The 19275-nt window shown below is 36.9% G+C and overlaps 1 protein-coding gene across 3 annotated transcripts; it reads left to right on the forward strand.

Moving 5' to 3' along the window:
* Window positions 1-9930: 9930 nt before the first annotated feature.
* Window positions 9931-18401, forward strand: RIF10 (polyribonucleotide nucleotidyltransferase). 3 transcript variants are annotated; one of them, XM_048094440.2, is made up of 16 exons: window positions 9931-10078; window positions 10148-10339; window positions 10455-10523; window positions 10735-10841; window positions 10932-10974; window positions 11112-11195; window positions 11980-12044; window positions 12148-12304; window positions 12572-12628; window positions 13087-13200; window positions 13852-14118; window positions 14576-14650; window positions 15211-15324; window positions 15924-16016; window positions 16643-17982; window positions 18077-18401. In XM_048094440.2, exons 1-15 carry the CDS (start codon window positions 10001-10003, stop codon window positions 17915-17917), a joined length of 2790 nt encoding a protein of 929 aa, XP_047950397.2. In that variant the 5' UTR covers window positions 9931-10000; the 3' UTR covers window positions 17918-17982; window positions 18077-18401. The 3 variants fall into 3 exon arrangements, with proteins under 3 accessions (XP_047950397.2, XP_047950396.2, XP_088912552.1); XM_048094439.2 differs by having other exon boundaries at window positions 9931-10339; XM_089056426.1 differs by lacking the exon at window positions 9931-10078 and having other exon boundaries at window positions 10214-10339; window positions 10471-10523.
* The last annotated feature ends 874 nt before the right edge of the window (window positions 18402-19275 follow it).

Raw genomic sequence — 19275 nt, forward strand, 5'->3', positions numbered from 1 at the left:
ACCTCCGAGCCCCGGAAGCAAGGGCTTTGAGGAATGGGAGGAGAACGATCTCATCGTATTCTCATGGATCGTAGATAACATCCAGGACGACATCATCTCCGATTTTGCGCACCACCAAACATCAAAGGCGTTGTGGGATAGCCTCGCCGTGACATACGAAAAAAAGGCAGATAAGTATTTGATTTACGATCTAGAGGATAAAGTAATTGCAATCAGACAAGGAGACCTAGATTTAGAGACATATTACCGGAGGATCCACGGACTGTGGATCAATATAGATCGTTGCCAGAAGCAGCCGATTACTTGCTGCGACAAGGGGATCGACCAGTACAGGGTACATTCAAACGAGAAGCGCTTGGTGAAGTTCTTAACAGGGTTGAATCAGGAGTATGATTCAATCAGACTAGAGATTCTGAAAGAAGATCCTTACCCATCAGTGGAGGCAGCCTACGGGCGGGTGAAGACAGAGGCGGCTCGACGACGAATCATGCCACAGACGTCCGCCACACCCACCGTAGATGCCGACGGCGAGAAGGCCGAATCATCATCTGGGATTGGACACGGATTGGCCGCACAGAGCAACCGCCCACCGCAACGGAGCGGGCCATCACAGCGCCCCGTCGCCACCACAGCCACCGGCCGACAAGGAAACCACCGCCCCGACACCTCCAAGATGTGGTGCTCTCACTGTGGAAAGCAAAAACACAGATGGGAAACTTGCTTCAAGCGACTGGGATATCCGGAGTGGTGGGAGGAGCGACAGAAGTCGAGGGGTGCACCGGCGCAGGCGAAATTCGCCGCCGGAGTGAGCGGCGAAGAACAGCCTCGACAAATCGATGTCAGAAATTGTAGGGAAATAATCAGCGGCGGTGGCTCAGGAGTCCGTCAAGAGGAACAATCCGGTGGCGGCGGCGTACGAGGCGCCGGAAACCTTGCTGAACGGACGAAATTCAGAAACGGAGATGGAGGTGTGACGGCGCCGCGAGGAGGTAAAGGGTTCGGTTCTAAACCGAACCCTAAGTATTCTACCCCTTTGAACTTAAATCCCTCAAGTTCTAACATATTTTAAAAAACACCCCAGCATGTTAAATTTCGCCCCCCTGACTTGTTGAAATATAAAAATGACCCCGAACCTTGGCAGAAATTTCGGATAGATCCCAATACATATAATTACGTGTCAAAAAACCCTTTTGCACCTTTACAGAATATTTCCGCTGCATTTCATGTTGAAAATATGGCTGATACACATACGAGGGGATGGATTTTTGACTGTGGGGCAACTGATACTATGACTCCGGAGAAAATGATTTTATTGATTTAAGTTGTGAAGCTGATAAATCCTATATTAGAACTGCCAATGGGGAATTAACTACAGTTGTAGGATCTGGAACTATTGAGATATCTCCTACTCTCCGTCTCACGAATTGCTTATATGTTCCTACATTGTCTCAAAGGCTGATGTCTATTAGTCATGTCACCAAGGAGTTAAACTGCACACTCCTAATGCACCCCGATTTTTGTATCTTGCAGGATATTCAGACGAGGAGGATTCTTGGGCGTGGCACTGAGAAGCAAGGACTCTACTACGTGGACGAGATAGCTCAAACTGGTAGTGCGATGCTGGCTCATGGGTCCACGAAACAAGAAACTTGGCTTTGGCACCGAAGACTAGGACACCCCTCCCCTGGTTATTTTAAACTTCTTTATTCGAACCTTTCTATTCCTGCTAATTTTTCTTGTGAAACTTGTGTTTTGGCCAAAAGCCATAGACAATCTTTTAAACCTACGAATACTCGAATGAATTCTATGTTTTCTTTGGTACATTCTGATGTGTGGGGTCCTGCCCCATTTGTGGGTGGAAATGATTTTAGATATTTTGTGACATTTGTTGATGATTGCACTAGAATGACATGGGTATATTTCTTGAAACATAAGTCTGAAGTATTTGATAGATTTGTTTCTTTTCTCAAACTCATCCAAACACAATTCCAAACTACTGTTAAAATTTTTAGATCCGATAATGGGAGGGAATTTGTGAATAATGCCTTGACTCAACTCTGCAATGAAAAAGGTATAATCCACCAGACTTCTTGCCCTTATACACCCGAACAAAATGGGGTAGCCGAAAGGAAAAACAGAACAATCCTAGAAATGACCCGAGCCTTGATGATTGAGTCCAAAGTTCCAAAATCTTTCTGGCCCGAAGCAGTTGCCACTTCTATCTACCTTATGAACCGTCTCCCTACCAAAATCCTCCGCATGAAAACCCCCCTTGATACCTTGTCCAAATTAGCCAAAATCCCCGAACACCTAAATCTCTCACCAAAAGTCTTCAGATGTACCGTCTACGTTCATATCCCAAAACATGAAAGAACCAAGCTATCCCCATGTGCAACTAAATGTGTCTTCGTGGGGTACGGGTTACACCAAAAGGGTTATCGTTGTTTTGATCCTCACACCAAAAAGGTCATCACCACTATGAACTGTAATTTTTTGGAAACCGAGTTCTTTTACCAAACCCACCTTAATAGTCAGGGGGAGAGTGATCCAGGTAGTACAATTGACTATCTAAGTTGGGTTGTGCCATTGCCAAGCTCTTCGATTGAGGATCTAACCGAACCAGTTGTCACTACCGCCGAGCAGGTCTTACCACAAGAGTCATCTCAACCACTAACTTAAAGTTCTCCTCCGACGATATCCGAGGTAATCCCTGACTCAGAACCTTCTTCTGTACCTAGTTCGCCTGACCAAGTTGAAACGGCACCTCAAGAGGAAAATGTCATTGATGGAGATACCGGAGGGTACATACTTCCATATCGGACCACAAGGGGGATACCGCCAAAAAGATACTCCCCTGAGAGGATAGGGAAGAAAAGCCGATATGCGGTGGCAAATTTTGTACAAGGAAATTTGACTAAAATGGCAAGAGCTTTTGCGGCTGCATTGTATGAAGAGGAAGAAATTCCACAATCGGCCGAGGAAGCAATGAAGCACAACCATTGGAGAGAGGCCATGTTTACTGAAATGAAGGCTTTGATGAAAAATAACACGTGGGTGAAAGGCAAGCTACCTGAAGGGGTAAAAACTGTTGGGTGCAGATGGGTGTTTACAATCAAGAGAAGGCCAGATGGAACGATAAAGAGGTACAAGGCTCGACTTGTGGCAAAGGGATATACTCAGACGTATGGTGTGGATTATGGTGAAACATTCTCTCCGGTAGCAAAGATTAACACTGTACGAGTGTTGTTTTCCGTTGCTGCCAATAAGGATTGGCCACTTCATCAATTTGATGTGACTAATGCCTTCCTCCATGGAGAGTTGCCAAAACCTGTATTTATGGAACCCCCTCCCGGGTTCACAGAGGAGTTCCAAGGTGGTGAAGTCTGTCAATTGAAGAAGACACTTTACGGGTTGAAACAGTCTCCACGAGCATGGTTCGGAAGATTCACTGAAGTGATGAAGAAATATGGGTACAAGCAGAGCAATTCAGATCACACTCTGTTCCTAAAAAAGAAAGATGGTAAGATCACGTGCCTAATTATATATGTTGATGACATGATCATTACAGGAGATGATGAAGAAGAGATTAGCAAGTTGAGAAAGAACTTGTTCCAAGAATTTGAGATAAAGGATTTAGGGCTACTAAAATATTTTCTGGGAATAGAAGTGTTGCGATCTAAGAAGGGGATCTTCATAAATCAGAGGAAATATATATTAGACTTGTTGGCCGAGATTGGGATGGTAGATTGCAAGCCAGCAGACACCCCAATAGTCCAAAATCATGGGTTACAATTGAAGGAAGGAGCGAGACAGGCAAATAGGGGGAGATATCAGAGATTAGTTGGGAAACTGATATATCTATCCCACACGAGGCCGGACATTGCCTATGCAGTGGGGGTAGTAAGTCAGTTCATGCATGCACCGCAAGAAGAACATTGGGAGGCGGCTCTGCGAATAGTTCCTAAAAAAGAAAGATGGTAAGATCACGTGCCTAATTATATATGTTGATGACATGATCATTACAGGAGATGATGAAGAAGAGATTAGCAAGTTGAGAAAGAACTTGTTCCAAGAATTTGAGATAAAGGATTTAGGGCTACTAAAATATTTTCTGGGAATAGAAGTGTTGCGATCTAAGAAGGGGATCTTCATAAATCAGAGGAAATATATATTAGACTTGTTGGCCGAGATTGGGATGGTAGATTGCAAGCCAGCAGACACCCCGATAGTCCAAAATCATGGGTTACAATTGAAGGAAGGAGCGAGACAGGCAAATAGGGGGAGATATCAGAGATTAGTTGGGAAACTGATATATCTATCCCACACGAGGCCGGACATTGCCTATGCAGTGGGGGTAGTAAGTCAGTTCATGCATGCACCGCAAGAAGAACATTGGGAGGCGGCTCTGCGAATAGTTCGATACTTGAAGGGGACAACCGAACACGGACTTATGTTTGAAAAACACGGTCACATGGAGATTCATGGCTTCACTGATGCTGATTGGGCTGGCAACCCAAATGACAGAAAATCGACCGCGGGTTATTTAACCTTTGTAGGAGGTAATCTTGTGACGTGGAGAAGTAAGAAGCAGAAAGTGGTGGCACTCTCTAGTGCAGAGGCTGAGTTCCGAGGAATCAAAAGTGGGCTAACAGAGATATTATGGCTAAGAAGGTTGATGACAGAATTAGACCTTCGCCCTATACAACCATGCAGACTGTTCTGTGATAACAAGGCGGCGATTAGTATATCCGAAAACCCGGTTCAGCATGATCGAACCAAACATGTGGAAGTAGATAGACACTTCATCAAGGAGAACATTGAAGCTAGGGTGGTGGAGATGCCATATGTCAAATCTGAAGACCAGTTGGCTGATATTCTGACAAAAGCGGTAAACTCGAAGTCATTTCGAGAAGTACTAGGCAAGTTGAGTATGGGGAATCCCGTTACTTAACTTGAGGGGGAGTGTAGGAAAGAAATCAGGGATATTATATATGATTGATATGCAAGAATATTTTACCGAAGATAGAATAGCAATTAATGTAAATTAGGTTTACCATATATTGTAATTATGTAGCCTATATAAAGTGGAGTATCATTGTACATTGTGAAGGGAATAAGAATGAAAATTTCCACCGAGTTCTACATACCACTATGACCCATCATTACAAATCATTAAACACTAATAACAATGTGAGTTTCACTATATATCCACTAACACTATTTTAACTACCCTTCTCTCTCACTCTCTTACTTTGGGGATGGATCCCCTGCAGTGTATGAAAAACACAGCACGGTGTTGTGCCTAAGAGACGACACCGTTTCTTGTTTATTTCCCTTTAATTAGATGTAACAATAGTTAAATGGTAGCACTCCAATAGTGAATTGGCTATTATTTTAATTAATAATTAATTAGGATCATGTTTCTTTTCTTCTCTATTAACATTCAATTTTCTGATAATTTAATTTTTAATTGGATGTTTTACTAATTTTTTATTCCACTTGAAACAAAAACTAATTTAATAATGTTTGCAAAATGTACCAGAAAGCTAAACAATACAAAACTTAATTTATGATTAAAGAAATTATGGAATTAGGATGTATATTTATACGTTAGAAGTCCATATGTTAGAATAGTGGAATCTTAAAAAACTACAATAGTGAAATTATGGAATTAGGATTGATAGTCACATTTTCTTTTTCAATTTGTTCGGAAAATGATGTTATATTTTATTTTATCATACAAAACAATATCTCATAAAATCTAGTGTTACTGCCTAAGTGTGTCATCCATTATGGGAGGGAGTGCTATTTTGTAGACTTGCATTTCTAAAAAAGGAAGAATATAAATAATATTCATTTGTCTCATAAAAATACGTACACTTTTCATTTTCGTTCGCACCATAAAAATATGAGCATTTCCATTTATGAAAACTTGTCCTCAACTCATTATCTATGGAGTATATCAATTTATTTACAACTTATAATATACAAAACACATGTAAATATTTACATATAAATATCTAATTAAAAATTAAATTATTAAATGAACTAAACTATAATAATTAATAAAATGGAAAAGAAACATCAAAATATAAAAATGTGTCGTCATTTCAGAATCCCAGTTAACTCTAATTATTAAAAGTCGCCAATTTACTAGTGTATCATTTAAATATTACTATCGCATAAAAGAAAAAAGAAAAAAAAGGCCAGGTAGTCGGCATTCACCGTTGGAGTACTACCATTTAACTACAATTACAACTAATTAAAGGTAAATAAACATGAAACGGTCTGGTCTCTTAGGCACAGCACCGTGTTGTGTTTTTCATACACTGCAGGGGATCCATCCCCTCTTACTTTACCATGTATTAATTCTCGTGTCATTTCAAATGCACGTATTTTTATGGTCGGAAGGAGTATAATTTTACAGTGATCCATACTTAAAGTCGGATCTGTGAATAGATTATATTTTGTACTCTCTTTGTCCCACAATAGGAGTCATTTTTATTGTGGGCACGGATTTTAAGAATTGTAAACAATAGTGGATTGGAAAAGTTAGTTGAATATGAGACACATTTTTTATATTAGTTTTATAATAAAATGTGAGTGAAGTGAGTTAGTGGAATGTGAGACCTACTTATCATTTATGGTAAAAATAAAGTGTAACTTTTATTATAGGGAGAACCAAAATAGCAAAGTGTGACTGGGGGTAGTATAATATACAGTGGCGGACGCATGATTTTGATACTGGGGGTCCAAAACGTTAACAATTGTTGCGTATTTTTAGTATCAATAACGCCAGAAACAATCACGACATGAACTGTACACATAATGTGAGATAAATAATTTGAGAATGAGCAATATAAATTAGTGCATAGACAGTGCCGACGTCGAAATAAATAAAGAATATGTTTTTAAATAAAAAGCATAACATTATAATTAAAATGAGTAATATGATATATATGCATATAATATAACTAAATAACTATTGTTATTCTTAATTATAAAAATTACTAGTTTTTGATGTTACATTAACAATATTTACATAAATAAAAAATAAACAAAATTATATAAATTACTAGTGTAAAAAAATATGAATGAATCAAGTATTAGCTAATGAATTAATTATGAGAATCGAACATATGAATTATTTACTATACAAATGAATCAATCTTGCTATAGAAAATAAAATATCTATACCAAGCTGAATTAGAACATGCAACCCCCAAGATGCTAGGCCTACCACTCGACCAACTGGCCTATAGAATTATAATGTAATTGTTGAATGAATACTACATATATAATAGATTCTAAAATGGGTGGGGGTTCCATGTCCCTTGGTAGATCCGCAATTGATAGTATAAAATCATTCACTTTACAAGAGTAGGTTTTGCATTGCTTGAGTAAATTTTTTCTAAATAAATTTTCAACTTCAAATCTTTCTTGTGACTTTGATATGGACAAATGATTCTTTAATACATAGATTTTCAACTCCAATCTTCCTTGTGATTTGGATGTGGGACAATTAATTTTACATTTAAAGGGAGTTTTTATTGCTTTACATAAAATTTGTTTGATTCTAACATAAAATTGCTTAGTCCGATGGTAATTGTTTCTTGAAAAATCATAGAGGTTGTGGGTGCAAACGCAAACCATACATTTTTTTTAAATTTTGATTGTAATTATATTTTTGTCATTTTATTGTATTCTTTTTTGTTTATGCTTTTTTTTTTCTAATAGCATGTTTATACTTTTGTTACCATGTGGATTTAATTTAAATAATGTTTGTATTCATAATTTAATGTGGATTTAATTTGAATATTAATTTAAAATTTTTATTACAATTAATTTGCATATTAATATTTTATTTTTAATGAATCTCATATTTTAATTAAATGAAAAAGTTAATTAAGTTTTATAATAAATAAATTAAAATATAAAATGAATAGAAATAAAATACTAAGGTAAGAGATGGTTAAAAGATAGAGGGTTGTATGTGTTCTCTCATGATTAAGAGATTGAGTAAAAAGTTGTGTGAGGCCCATTAATAATGAAGAGAAGAGATGAATAAGAGATAGAGTTGTTAATGGTCTAGTCTCACACAACTTTTTACTCCATCTTTTAATAAAGAGACAACACGTGCAACCCTCCTCTTATCTATCTATTATTTTCACTATTCATATATCTTACATCACTTTTTACTCAATCTCTTAACCAAGAGACAACACCTACAACACTTCTTCTTTTAACCATCTTTTATCTTAACTATTCACTATTTATTTTCTAAAAATGCATTTAATTAAAAGAAATTCACTTAAAATACATTATTTAAAAAAATGAAAATTACAAATTAAAATCCTAGAAATAAATAAATTACACAATCTAAATCCTAGAAATTAAAAATAATTACATAAAAAAATCCTAAAACATTATTTCGTCGACGACTATGGAGGAGGTTATTGTTGTTGCACAAGCAGCGAGGCGGGGCGGCATTAAGGGGGCAGCCAACTCCCCCTGCGAGCAACTCTGAGCCACCCACTTGCGGATTAAAAAATTCCAAAATTATTAAGATTTGACTTTAGGAATAAAATGATCAATCCTGATTTTCCATAATTGAAACTAGGGTTTTGGAAATCCAAATCGCGTGTTAGGAAGGTTCCGTACGAGATGTTGCGACATTGCATAGGTTGTCACTAAAAGTCTTAAACTCCAACCAACGTTGCATCACGACCGCTCCCGCAGGACGATTGCTCAACAATCGTTAAAACGAGTCTAGTGGTCAATAATCCGCATCTAACACTGACTTTTTCCGCCATCTGTCGCATGTTATTGGCATTCGTGCTCCCACTAAGCACACAACATGTTTTTGGTTACGGGTTCCACGCGCGATCGTCATTGCAATCGCTTCGCTTGAGCGCCTACGTCTTCTTCATTCGTCCTGTTAATCCTGTTATTCAATTCACCCATTCAACAATTCATATGCTAATACGAAACATTGAACGAATAAACACAAAAATCATGCTATTAATCCAAATCATTAGAGCCAAAAAACGAGCTTTAGTACCAATTGAAGGTTTGCAACGTGCTCCCTCCGTTCTATAGTAATAGAGTCATTTCTCTTTTTTAGTAAAAGTCAACACATTTTTCCACACCTATTTTATTCTCTCTTACTTTTTTCTCTTTTCATCTCTCTACCTTTTTTATTCTCCACTTTATTCTTCATTTACTTAGCTCATCTAACACAATTTTTCTTAATCTTCATGCCGAAAAGAAATGCATCCATTACTATGGAACGTAGGGAGTAAGAATTAGAATTTAAATATGGCGATTATTAGATCAATTCCTTCTACTTTATTCTCTTTCTCATTTTTCTCTTCCCACTTTAACAAATCAATTTCTTAAATTCTGTGTTCAAAAGAAATGTCTTAACTACCTTGGGACGGATGGAATATTTTTTTATTTTGATAATTTTTCAATTAATTGACTAACCAATTGATTGGTTAATAGGCTAATCAAACATGGTTCAATTTCTGTACTAATATTAGGATAATTTATTTTTTTTCGATGAACTTGTCATTTTGATTAAGTAACCGAATCGACCGATTGACCACGCTTATCAGATGAGGCAAAGTTTGAGAGAGTAACACTATTATCTTTTATTCCTTAAAAAAACATTATTATTTTTTATTAGTAATAAATAGTGCCAAATTACTGAAATGACAGTTGGCATGTTTGAAATTATTTGAGATTCATGGCGGCTGGGCCCATTGACCCTGCTTTCTCATGGGTCCAAGCCCACACAATATTGGGCTGGCACAATGACCCTATTCGACTTGTTAGGCGCCTCCAAGCCCACAGATGAGTTAGTGCCCTAAAATTTAGAAATGAGTTTTAACACAAACTTTATTTTCTTTATTATTCCTTAATACTCGCAAAGACAAAGTGGATAAGCCTGCAAATAATATGCACACTTCACACACACACTGAAGGAGAAGAAGCGGCAATGTTGGCAGCCAATCCTAGTTATAGCTTCCACGCCCCTCTTTCCAAACTCAGAGCTTCCAATTCCAAGAAATTCAAAGTAAGTTCAAATTTTTCGTCGCTAGATTGCTTTCCTCCGAGGAACAGAATTCACATTTCATCCATTCAGCCATCAAATGATGTTCACCGGACTCATCCGAGAAATAGAAAAAACAAAATTAGCAGCAGCGGCAGCAGCAGCTTGTTCAATAGGTTTACTATTGGAGCTTGTTTAGCAGCACAGCCCGACATTCACAGCGTGGATGCTCCTCACCAGTCTTTTGCTCCTTACTCAGTTAAAATTCCCGTCGGTGATCGTCATGTAAGTGTTTAAATTTGTTACTTATGTGTTTGTTTCTTTGAAATTGGTTAGTTTGAATTTCGCGGGAGATAGGTTTAGTCAATTCTTTCCTCTGAATTTCGTTTGAATTTCACAGATACTTGTTGAGACAGGTCACATTGGGAGACAGGCTAGTGCTGCCATTACTGTTACAGATGGGGAAACTGTAAGTAATAGACTTTGTTAAAGTTAATTTTCTTAGTTACCATGAACAGCTGACACAATTGATTATGAAAAGAAGTCATCCCTTGTGTTTATCCATGTCTTTTGATGTCCCTATTTTGTGACTTATAACTTTAATGTAGTAGTACTAGTGATGATAAGGTTTAAATTGGTCTTTGTGTTTATGATTAAAATGGTTTGATGAATTATTGTAGGTTATCTACACAACTGTTTGTTTCAATGACGATCCCAATGAGCCTACAGATTTCTTTCCTCTTTCTGTACATTATCAAGAACGATTTTCAGCAGCTGGTCGTACTAGGTAATTTTTTTAATGTTCAGCTGTTTCCTTCTTATTAACTCCTAGCTTGATGTGGAAACTTATTTTTTCTGTTGTTCTGCCATTGAGCAGTGGTGGGTTCTTCAAGCGAGAGGGGAGGACAAAGGATCATGAGGTATTCCCGTTGCAGTTTGATGTTGAGGAACTTTTGCTTTAATGATTGTCAAGAATGTTTTAGAACTTTGGATGCTGTGTCTCACGATTTCTGTATTTTGTTGACCTACTAATGTTGTTAGCTATATCTTTTTTCAGGTTCTCATTTGTAGATTAATAGATAGACCTCTACGGCCCACTATGCCAAAGGGATTTTATCATGAAACACAGATACTATCATGGGTATGACCTTCATACGGACTTTTTAATGTACAATGTGTCCTTGATTATTTCATCTGGACGGTTTAGTGATTTTCAAATGTTTTTGACTTTATTATTTATCTTGAATATTTTGTATGGAAGACCTTATAGTGAATTTGCAATTTAGACACAACTTTTGAAACATTTCCATAAATACTCATCCTACTACATATCTTGTGCTCTACTTTAATGATTTAATTAATATTAAACATAAAATTATTAGACATAAGGATTGGGTTTGGGAGTTTGGTAAAATTGTTGGTGATATTTTGCAATTAAGCCCTTTCAAATCCATAGCATGTGTTTCAATTTAACTAATTTTAAATAAAAATATCAGAGCATAAGGAATGGTTTTGGACGTTCTGTAAAGTTGTTGGTGATATTTTGACTTACTTACATTCCTCATATCTTAATTGAGAATTTTATAAATTTGTTTACTGGACTCAGACTGTTACTTATATTGGATGGGTCTGAAACAAATTTTTTGATGGATTTGATATTTGGTGGAGTTTGGAATCTATATCTTTTGAGATGTGAATGTTGATCTTTTGAGATGTGAATGTTGCTAGTTTAGAATTTGGGAATAATTTAATATTCATCTTTAACTTCAGTCGATTCTTCCTTGTGTTCCAATATGAATCATGCCATTTTTCGAGACCAAATTTATGTTTTGTTTGTGTTTTCTGTCCATCTGAGTTCACTTGCCTCACTCAGGCAACATGAGTTCATAGCTAGTCGTTTGATCTTCTATTATCCCATGAGGCAGGTCCTGAGTTATGATGGTTTACATCCTCCAGATTCTTTGGCAGTGACAGCAGCTGGGATTGCAGTGTATGTTTGTCTTTTTTGTTCCCTTTTAGTGGCTTACTAAAGTTAACCATTTGAAATCTAACTAAGGTACATATATGCTTATGTGTGTCATTGGATTCAATAGAGCTCTCTCAGAAGTGCCAAGTTCTGGAGTTGTTGCTGGTGTCCGGGTTGGTCTTATTGGTGATAAGTTTGTTGTGAATCCAACTACCAAGGAGATGGAGGACTCTAAACTGGATTTGTTGCTGGCAGGGACAGAGAGTGCGATATTGATGATTGAGGTGTTACCAATTACTGTCTACATCTCTGAGTTCATTGATACATAAATAATTTTCTGTAAGCCTGTACATATGATTCTAAATTTCTTTTGAACATTCACGAGTTCTTGGTCCTACTGTTAACTAATTTATGTAAACTATATGTACCGATACAATTGTTCTGTTCTTGATGATTGGAGGAGTGAATTTAACATCTTGTCATCGGCTTTGCTTGCAAACTTTTCTGATCATATTATTTCTCTGAATGAATGGATCATCAATTCATCATAGGGATACTGCGATTTCCTGCCTGAAGAGAAGTTATTGGAAGCTGTTGAAGTTGGACAGGTGATTACATATCTATCATGTCATATCTTTGAGTTGGTTTCCTCCAAGGATATGATTTTGTTTTGAGGCTGTAGGTTGTTTAACAAAATTTCATTAATTAGTTTTTATACATTCATATTTAATGATTTTTTGTTAAACAACCTACAACCTCACATTAATAATTTGTGGCATCAATATACTCCTACTCCCACTTACTTGGGATCCAAATCTTGTAAATCTTGTGATTAATATTTCAATTCCTTTTCAACAAAAGTATCTTTGGTTTCACAAAGATGTTTCTGGATGGTTTATTCATCTCGTTGTTACTTTTCTAATGGAAATTTTGAGTGAAAAAAGAGATTGTTTTCCATGTTGCAATAATTGCAAGCTTCAATTATTTGTCCAACATGACACCATTGGCAGTTAAACCAGTGAAAGATCTATGTTAGTGCAAATGTATTTATTATTTACTATGGCAGAGTGCTGTACGAGCTATATGCATGGAGGTGGAATCCTTGGTGAAGAAGTGTGGAAAACCCAAAATGGTGGATGCAGTCAAATTGCCCCCTCCAGAGCTATATAAGCATGTTGAGGTATGTTATCAATTACCTTTTATTCTGTCACTTGTCCGAGAGCGTTCTTTGTATTGCTTTCTTGTTCATATCTTTTTTCACTGTGGTAGATGTGGAAACATGTTCCTAGAGTGGAAAATGTTTTCTCCTTTTTGGTTTTATGCAAGATGAGGTTCTTTGTGCTGTAAACCTCGGCATATACATATGTGAGTTTTGTTTGATTCATTTTTTTTAATGAAAAAACCCAGGTAACTTTTGTCAAAATCTCTCTTCTAATTAGCCGAGAGCTTCTGAGACATACCAAGACCACGAAATTTAGCCTTGAAATGTTCAATTGGTAATTCAAAAGTTTGGAGCAATAATGCTTCTTTAGATGAAATCTTAAGCCATTGGTTTGGTAGAAGTTATCCATGGTAAGCTAGTTTTGGATTTTTGTCCAAGTATAGCGCTAACTATATGAACAAATATTTATTTTGAAGTTTATAAGTACATTGTCAACAAACATAGGAAATTTGACAATCTTGGGGCTGTTTTATTTGTATAATTTTGACGTTCTTTGCAAATGTTCTGGATGAGAATATGTAGTCACTTATGTTGTTTGTTGTCTTAAAAATGTGATATAAGGCATACGCATCCTCTAAGTTCATGACAGTGATGTTTCATAATGTTCAGGAAATTGCAGGTGATGAATTAGTTGAAGCACTACAAATAAAGGAGAAAATTCCAAGAAGAAAGGCATTATCGTCTTTGGAGGCAAAAGTTTTGAACATACTTACAGAAGAGGGTTTTGTTAGTAAAACTGAAGCTTTCCTTCCTTCTGAAGTGGTGTTGCCTGACTTGGTAGAGGTTGAAGATGAGGACGAGGAGGTTGTAGTTGATGGTGAAGTTGATGAAGGGGATGTCCGTATCAAACCTGTCCCGAAGAAGCCCGCCCCTATGGTAAGTCTTGGTCCTTGGAGAAACTTGATTGTGATTTCTTAGTAGATTTGAAGATGTGATCATCTGAAGTTGTGATGCAACTCACTTTGTCATTGGATGGCATGGCTGTACAAGAGGTTTATAGCAATGCCTGCCTGTAGATTGGTGAAATGCTTTGGGGATCTAGTTACACATCATAGATGTATGCTACTTCTAAGTTCTAACTACATATCCAGTTATTGTTATTTTATTGGGATAAATTAGCTAGACATGATTAGATGCTAAGCTTTTTTTATCATTAAACTGGGGCTTGCATGATAATTTTTCAGTAAGTTCATATTTTTATAGTAAAAAAGTACAGTTTTATAACTGACTAGTGGAACTTGAATTTCGTGCTTTACAATTTTGTCTGATAAGATCTTGTTGAATCTATTGGTATTTAATCGAATCAATTTTTTGATGTATGATCTTCTTATAGCTATACTCGGAGGTAGATGTGAAGCTAGTTTACAAAGAAGTTTCATCAAAATTCTTACGAAGACGTATTGTGGAGGTATGTTTGAAATTTAAATAAGCAAACCTGAATTAGTATCCATGGTTCCATCTCACTTGAAGTTTATATGAGATGTTGCATTATTGCTAAACCAGCTAATCATTTGTTCACCATTAATATGAACCCTGTAGTTTCTTGTAGATAGCAAGATCCTAATTAATCAAATAAAGATGTCTAAATAACATTTTTTCGTTGTACAGTTTCTTAATTTTATCGGGTGTGCTGTAATGCTGATAATAAAATTTGCATTAAATTTGAGTAGTGATAACATATGGTAGTATTATTTTGCTACACAAGGTGGTTGTAGCATTTTTTTTATCTTTTCCATTTTTTTTTATAAAAAGCAGAAACATATAAATAGAGGAAATGGATCTGTAGAGAGGACATGTTGAATAACGAAAGCATTCCAGCTAATTGTGCAATTTCAGCCCCTAACTATTTCTGACATATAGAAAGTCCTAAGTCCTTGCAATCTGAGATCCACTGCCCATTCTGTTGGAGTATGTCTTGCTGATATTTTACTAAATAGCTCCTCTGTCTTATCATACTTGATTTATCAGGGTGGAAAAAGGAGTGACGGCAGAAATCCTGAGGAGTTGCGATCGATTAATTCACGCTGTGGATTACTTCCCCGGGCACATGGAAGTGCTCTTTTTACGCGAGGCGAAACCCAGGTCTGGACCTTTTATTTGGTAGAGAGACTAATCATTTTTCCTTCTGCATAGTTCACGTTATTTTTTAATAGGCTGTTTGTACATGACCCTCATTGTATTTACTTGAACTTTATATCATCTTTTGAGGATTTTCATATTTATTTTCCCTTTCGGAGATCTTATGTACAATATTATCTCTCTCTTAGTATTCTTCTCTGATGCATGTAATTGATGCAGAATAGATTTATATGAGAATAGTTTCCAGCTTGCTGATGTAATTAATTAACGCCTTATCACATGTAGTATCTTAGGCTTCCTATAATATCTAAACAAATCATGCACCGTGGTTCTTGCAATGTATATTGTTCTCGATTTTCACCTGTCTTCTTCATTTTTGAAACTATTCAACTATTTACACAACTTGGTGCTATAAAACCTTATAGAAGAACAAACATAGAAGTAAGCAATAACCTAATATATAAGTTTTAATATCGAATAACAGATTTGAATATACACAGATTTTGATGTAGATGTGATGTTTCAAATATTACTTGAGTTGGCTGAGGCTCCACTAATAAACCTGTAGCTCTATTGATTTTTTTTCATTTTTTGCTTTGCAGTCATTAGCTGTGGCTACCCTTGGTGATAAGCAAATGGCACAAAGAATAGACAACCTTGTAGATGAAGAGGAGTTCAAGAGATTCTACCTTCAGGTGAGTTTCCCCAAAATGTTCATATATATCTTGTTGAAATTGTTAGATTTAGTGTAGATAAAAAAAAACACGTTAGTTTCTCCTAAAATGCTAACAGTTAGTATTAATTTATCTCATAATGCTGTCATTGGAACATCTTCTCTCATGCAATCCCACTCCTATCAAATCTATATTAATCTAGGATTTCCACAAGGGCTATATTCCTCTCAGCCATCTAGAAGTATATTTATTTTCTATGATCTAGGCAAATGATTACATGTTACTAGTTCTGGGTAATCATACATAATGTTGAAGCTGACTAGTTTATATTCAGACCTTGTTTCCAGTGCTGGTCACTGGAAAATGCCCTAACTGATAATTTTCCATACCGTAAATATGAACAACATTTAACATCAGTCACGAATCAAGCTCATAAATTCATATTACATTGTAATATTTCTAGCTAGTAAGTCGTGCTGGATAGAAATATTATGATGTATTAAGATTATGATTGATGTTGTTCAGTTGAAGTTTGTCCCCAGCCACTCTTCCTTTGATATAAATGAGGTGTATGCTCATTTGCTCCTTCACACATTTGCTCCTACAGTCATTTGCTTGATGTTCGCCGTTGTTGGTTGTTTGTGCAGTACTCCTTTCCTCCCTCGTGTGTTGGAGAAGCAGGGCGTGCAGGAGCTCCATCTAGGAGAGAAATTGGCCATGGAATGCTCGCTGAGAGAGCTCTGGAGCCGATATTGCCTTCTGAAGATGAATTTCCTTATACCATACGTGTTGAAAGCACCATCACAGAAAGCAATGGCTCATCAAGCATGGCCTCAGTATGTGGGGGTTGCTTGGCATTACAAGATGCTGGTGTTCCAGTCCGGAGTTCCATTGCTGGAATAGCCATGGGGATGGTCTTGAACACTGAGGATTTCGGAGGAGATGGCTCTCCGTTAATCCTTTCTGATATAACAGGGGGTGAAGATGCGTCCGGAGATATGGATTTCAAGGTTGCTGGAAATGATGATGGTGTAACTGCATTTCAGATGGATATAAAGGTTATAGGAATTACTTTATCAATCATGCGGCAAGCTCTCCTGCAAGCAAAAGAAGGCCGAAAGCATATCCTTGTTGAGATGTCAAAATGCTCTCCTCCTCCTTCAAAGAAACTCTCAAGATATGCTCCGATTATTCACGTTATGAAGGTGAATCCAGATAAAATTAACATGATCATAGGTTCTGGAGGGAAAAAAGTGAAGAGCATTATTGAAGAAACTGGGGTCGAGTCTATTGAGACGCAAGATAATGGCGTTGTTAAAATAACAGCTAAGGACTTGTCAAGCCTGGAAAAGTCTAAAGCCATTATTAGCAACCTGACGATGGTTCCGAAAATTGGTGACATTTACAAGAACTGTGAAATCAAAACAATTGCTCCATATGGAGTTTTTGTCGAAATTGCACCTGGCCGAGAGGGACTGTGTCATATCAGCGAGCTGAGTGCGAGTTGGCTTGCTAAGGCAGAAGATGCTTTTAAAGCTGGAGATCGTGTTGATGTCAAGCTTATAGAGATCAATGAGAAAGGACAACTTCGGCTGAGCCGCCGCGCGCTACTTCCAGAACCTAGCCCAGACAAGGGTAAACTGAAGAAGGCTTCATCAGCTCCTAATCTTGATATTAAACTTGACGATGTCGACCTTCCTGAGGATAGTAGTCCTGATGTGAAAGCCGTTGTCAGTGACAAAAATCAGACAGTAGAGGCTAAAACACCTACGGAGGATAAGTTTGTGAAGAAGTCTATAAGCAGAGGAAAGGATGCAACTGAAACTAATAAAAGCAGGTCCAAGAGAACCAGTACCAAATCTGTCAGTACCCCCAAAACGAGCGAAAGTCCAGTTGTAAATGGAGAAGCGAAAGTTGGATAAAAGAACGCCAGGACCTTATTATACATGAGACTGGAAGATGGATGATGCCACTTGTGAAAAGAAAGGTATGCACCATCACCATGCATTCTGGGATTGATTATCTTTCAATTGTATCTTATCATTATAGTTTTGTAAACCCAGTTTTCTGTGTTTGAACAGTGACTGAACTAGTTTTCTGGATGGTAAGTCGCTACCAGATGTAATTTCAGCTTGTTTTTCTCAAAATCAGGAGTTCTGGCGCGAAAACACCCACCTGTCGAATGTAAGTAGCATGCCTCTCCTGCAGAATGTAAGTAACATGCCTCAAATGCATGAAAAAGGGGCGGTGCTCTGCATAATATAGTTATGGACAAGGGATGCCTTTGCTATCTCGGCACCATTCAGCTTGAGCTAAACTGCTATTTTGTCAGCAAAATTTTGACTGGTCCAGCGTGTTGATTATTACATGTTAGGCTATTTATTCAAACAATACGCTTTTAACTTATCGTGTCGTGCAGTGTTGTTGCTTGATTTTCTGTTAATGCTGCATGTATGGATTGGAATGATGCAGTGATACTGCCAAATTCAACTAGGTAGTCAAGAAGCTCTGTTTTGATGCCAGAAAAAGCTCCTAAACAATACACATTTTAGAGATTTATCAAATACAGCCTAGAAAAAGCATATCTGAATCTGGACACATTATGATTCTTTACTTTCTTTAAGCAAGGTAGTTAGTTGTGTGCAAAAATATGCTAAATCAAAAATCTTACATGGTTGTTTTTTGCTAAATAAGATGGCGTAGCATATTTGTAAAAACAGATGTTGAATTACCTTTCATCTATAATTGGACTTGTTTATTTCCTTCTTTTTTTGACACTCTGTAAATAAATATGTAGATTTCAATTACTATCTGTATCTTAAGCTGTCAATGGGGATTTCCGTAATCTATCTATTCTATATAAATGAAAGTGATTTGAAGAGAAGGAACACAATTAATTGTATTCACTATTATCATATCAAAACTGAATAAATAAAATGAAATTTGCGTCTCCTGCTATTAAATACGGGTGGTCGCAATTTCTCAAGCTGTAGCCAGGAGTTTCTCTTCCTTCCTCACTTAGGTCAATTGATACGAAACCACACGAAGAACTCCAATCGATCACTACCTCCATGATTTGATGCAACTTACACTAAAACCAAATACACAAATCGATAGAACGAATGAATAGGAACTGCATTGATTTGATGATGAGAAATTACACGTGGAACTTCAAATGTAAATAGAAACGAAAGATACAATGATAAGATGAACACAATACATTCAAAGGAGAAGCGCCGGATTCTCATGATGACCACAACTCACAAGCTCACACAATTTT

This window comes from Salvia hispanica, chromosome 4 (genome assembly GCF_029641045.1).
Source record: "Salvia hispanica isolate PSC_SH4W2 chromosome 4, Shi_PSC_v1, whole genome shotgun sequence".
Lineage (NCBI taxonomy): Eukaryota > Viridiplantae > Streptophyta > Magnoliopsida > Lamiales > Lamiaceae > Salvia > Salvia hispanica.

Coding starts and splice junctions, on each gene's coding strand:
- RIF10 (XM_048094439.2), top strand. CDS start 10,001: ATGTTGGCAGCCAATCCTAGTTATAGCTTCCACGCCCCTCTTTCCAAA. Junction 10,975..11,111: donor GGAGGACAAAGGATCATGAG/GTATTCCCGTTG, acceptor ATCTTTTTTCAG/GTTCTCATTTGTAGATTAAT. Junction 11,196..11,979: donor AAACACAGATACTATCATGG/GTATGACCTTCA, acceptor CCCATGAGGCAG/GTCCTGAGTTATGATGGTTT.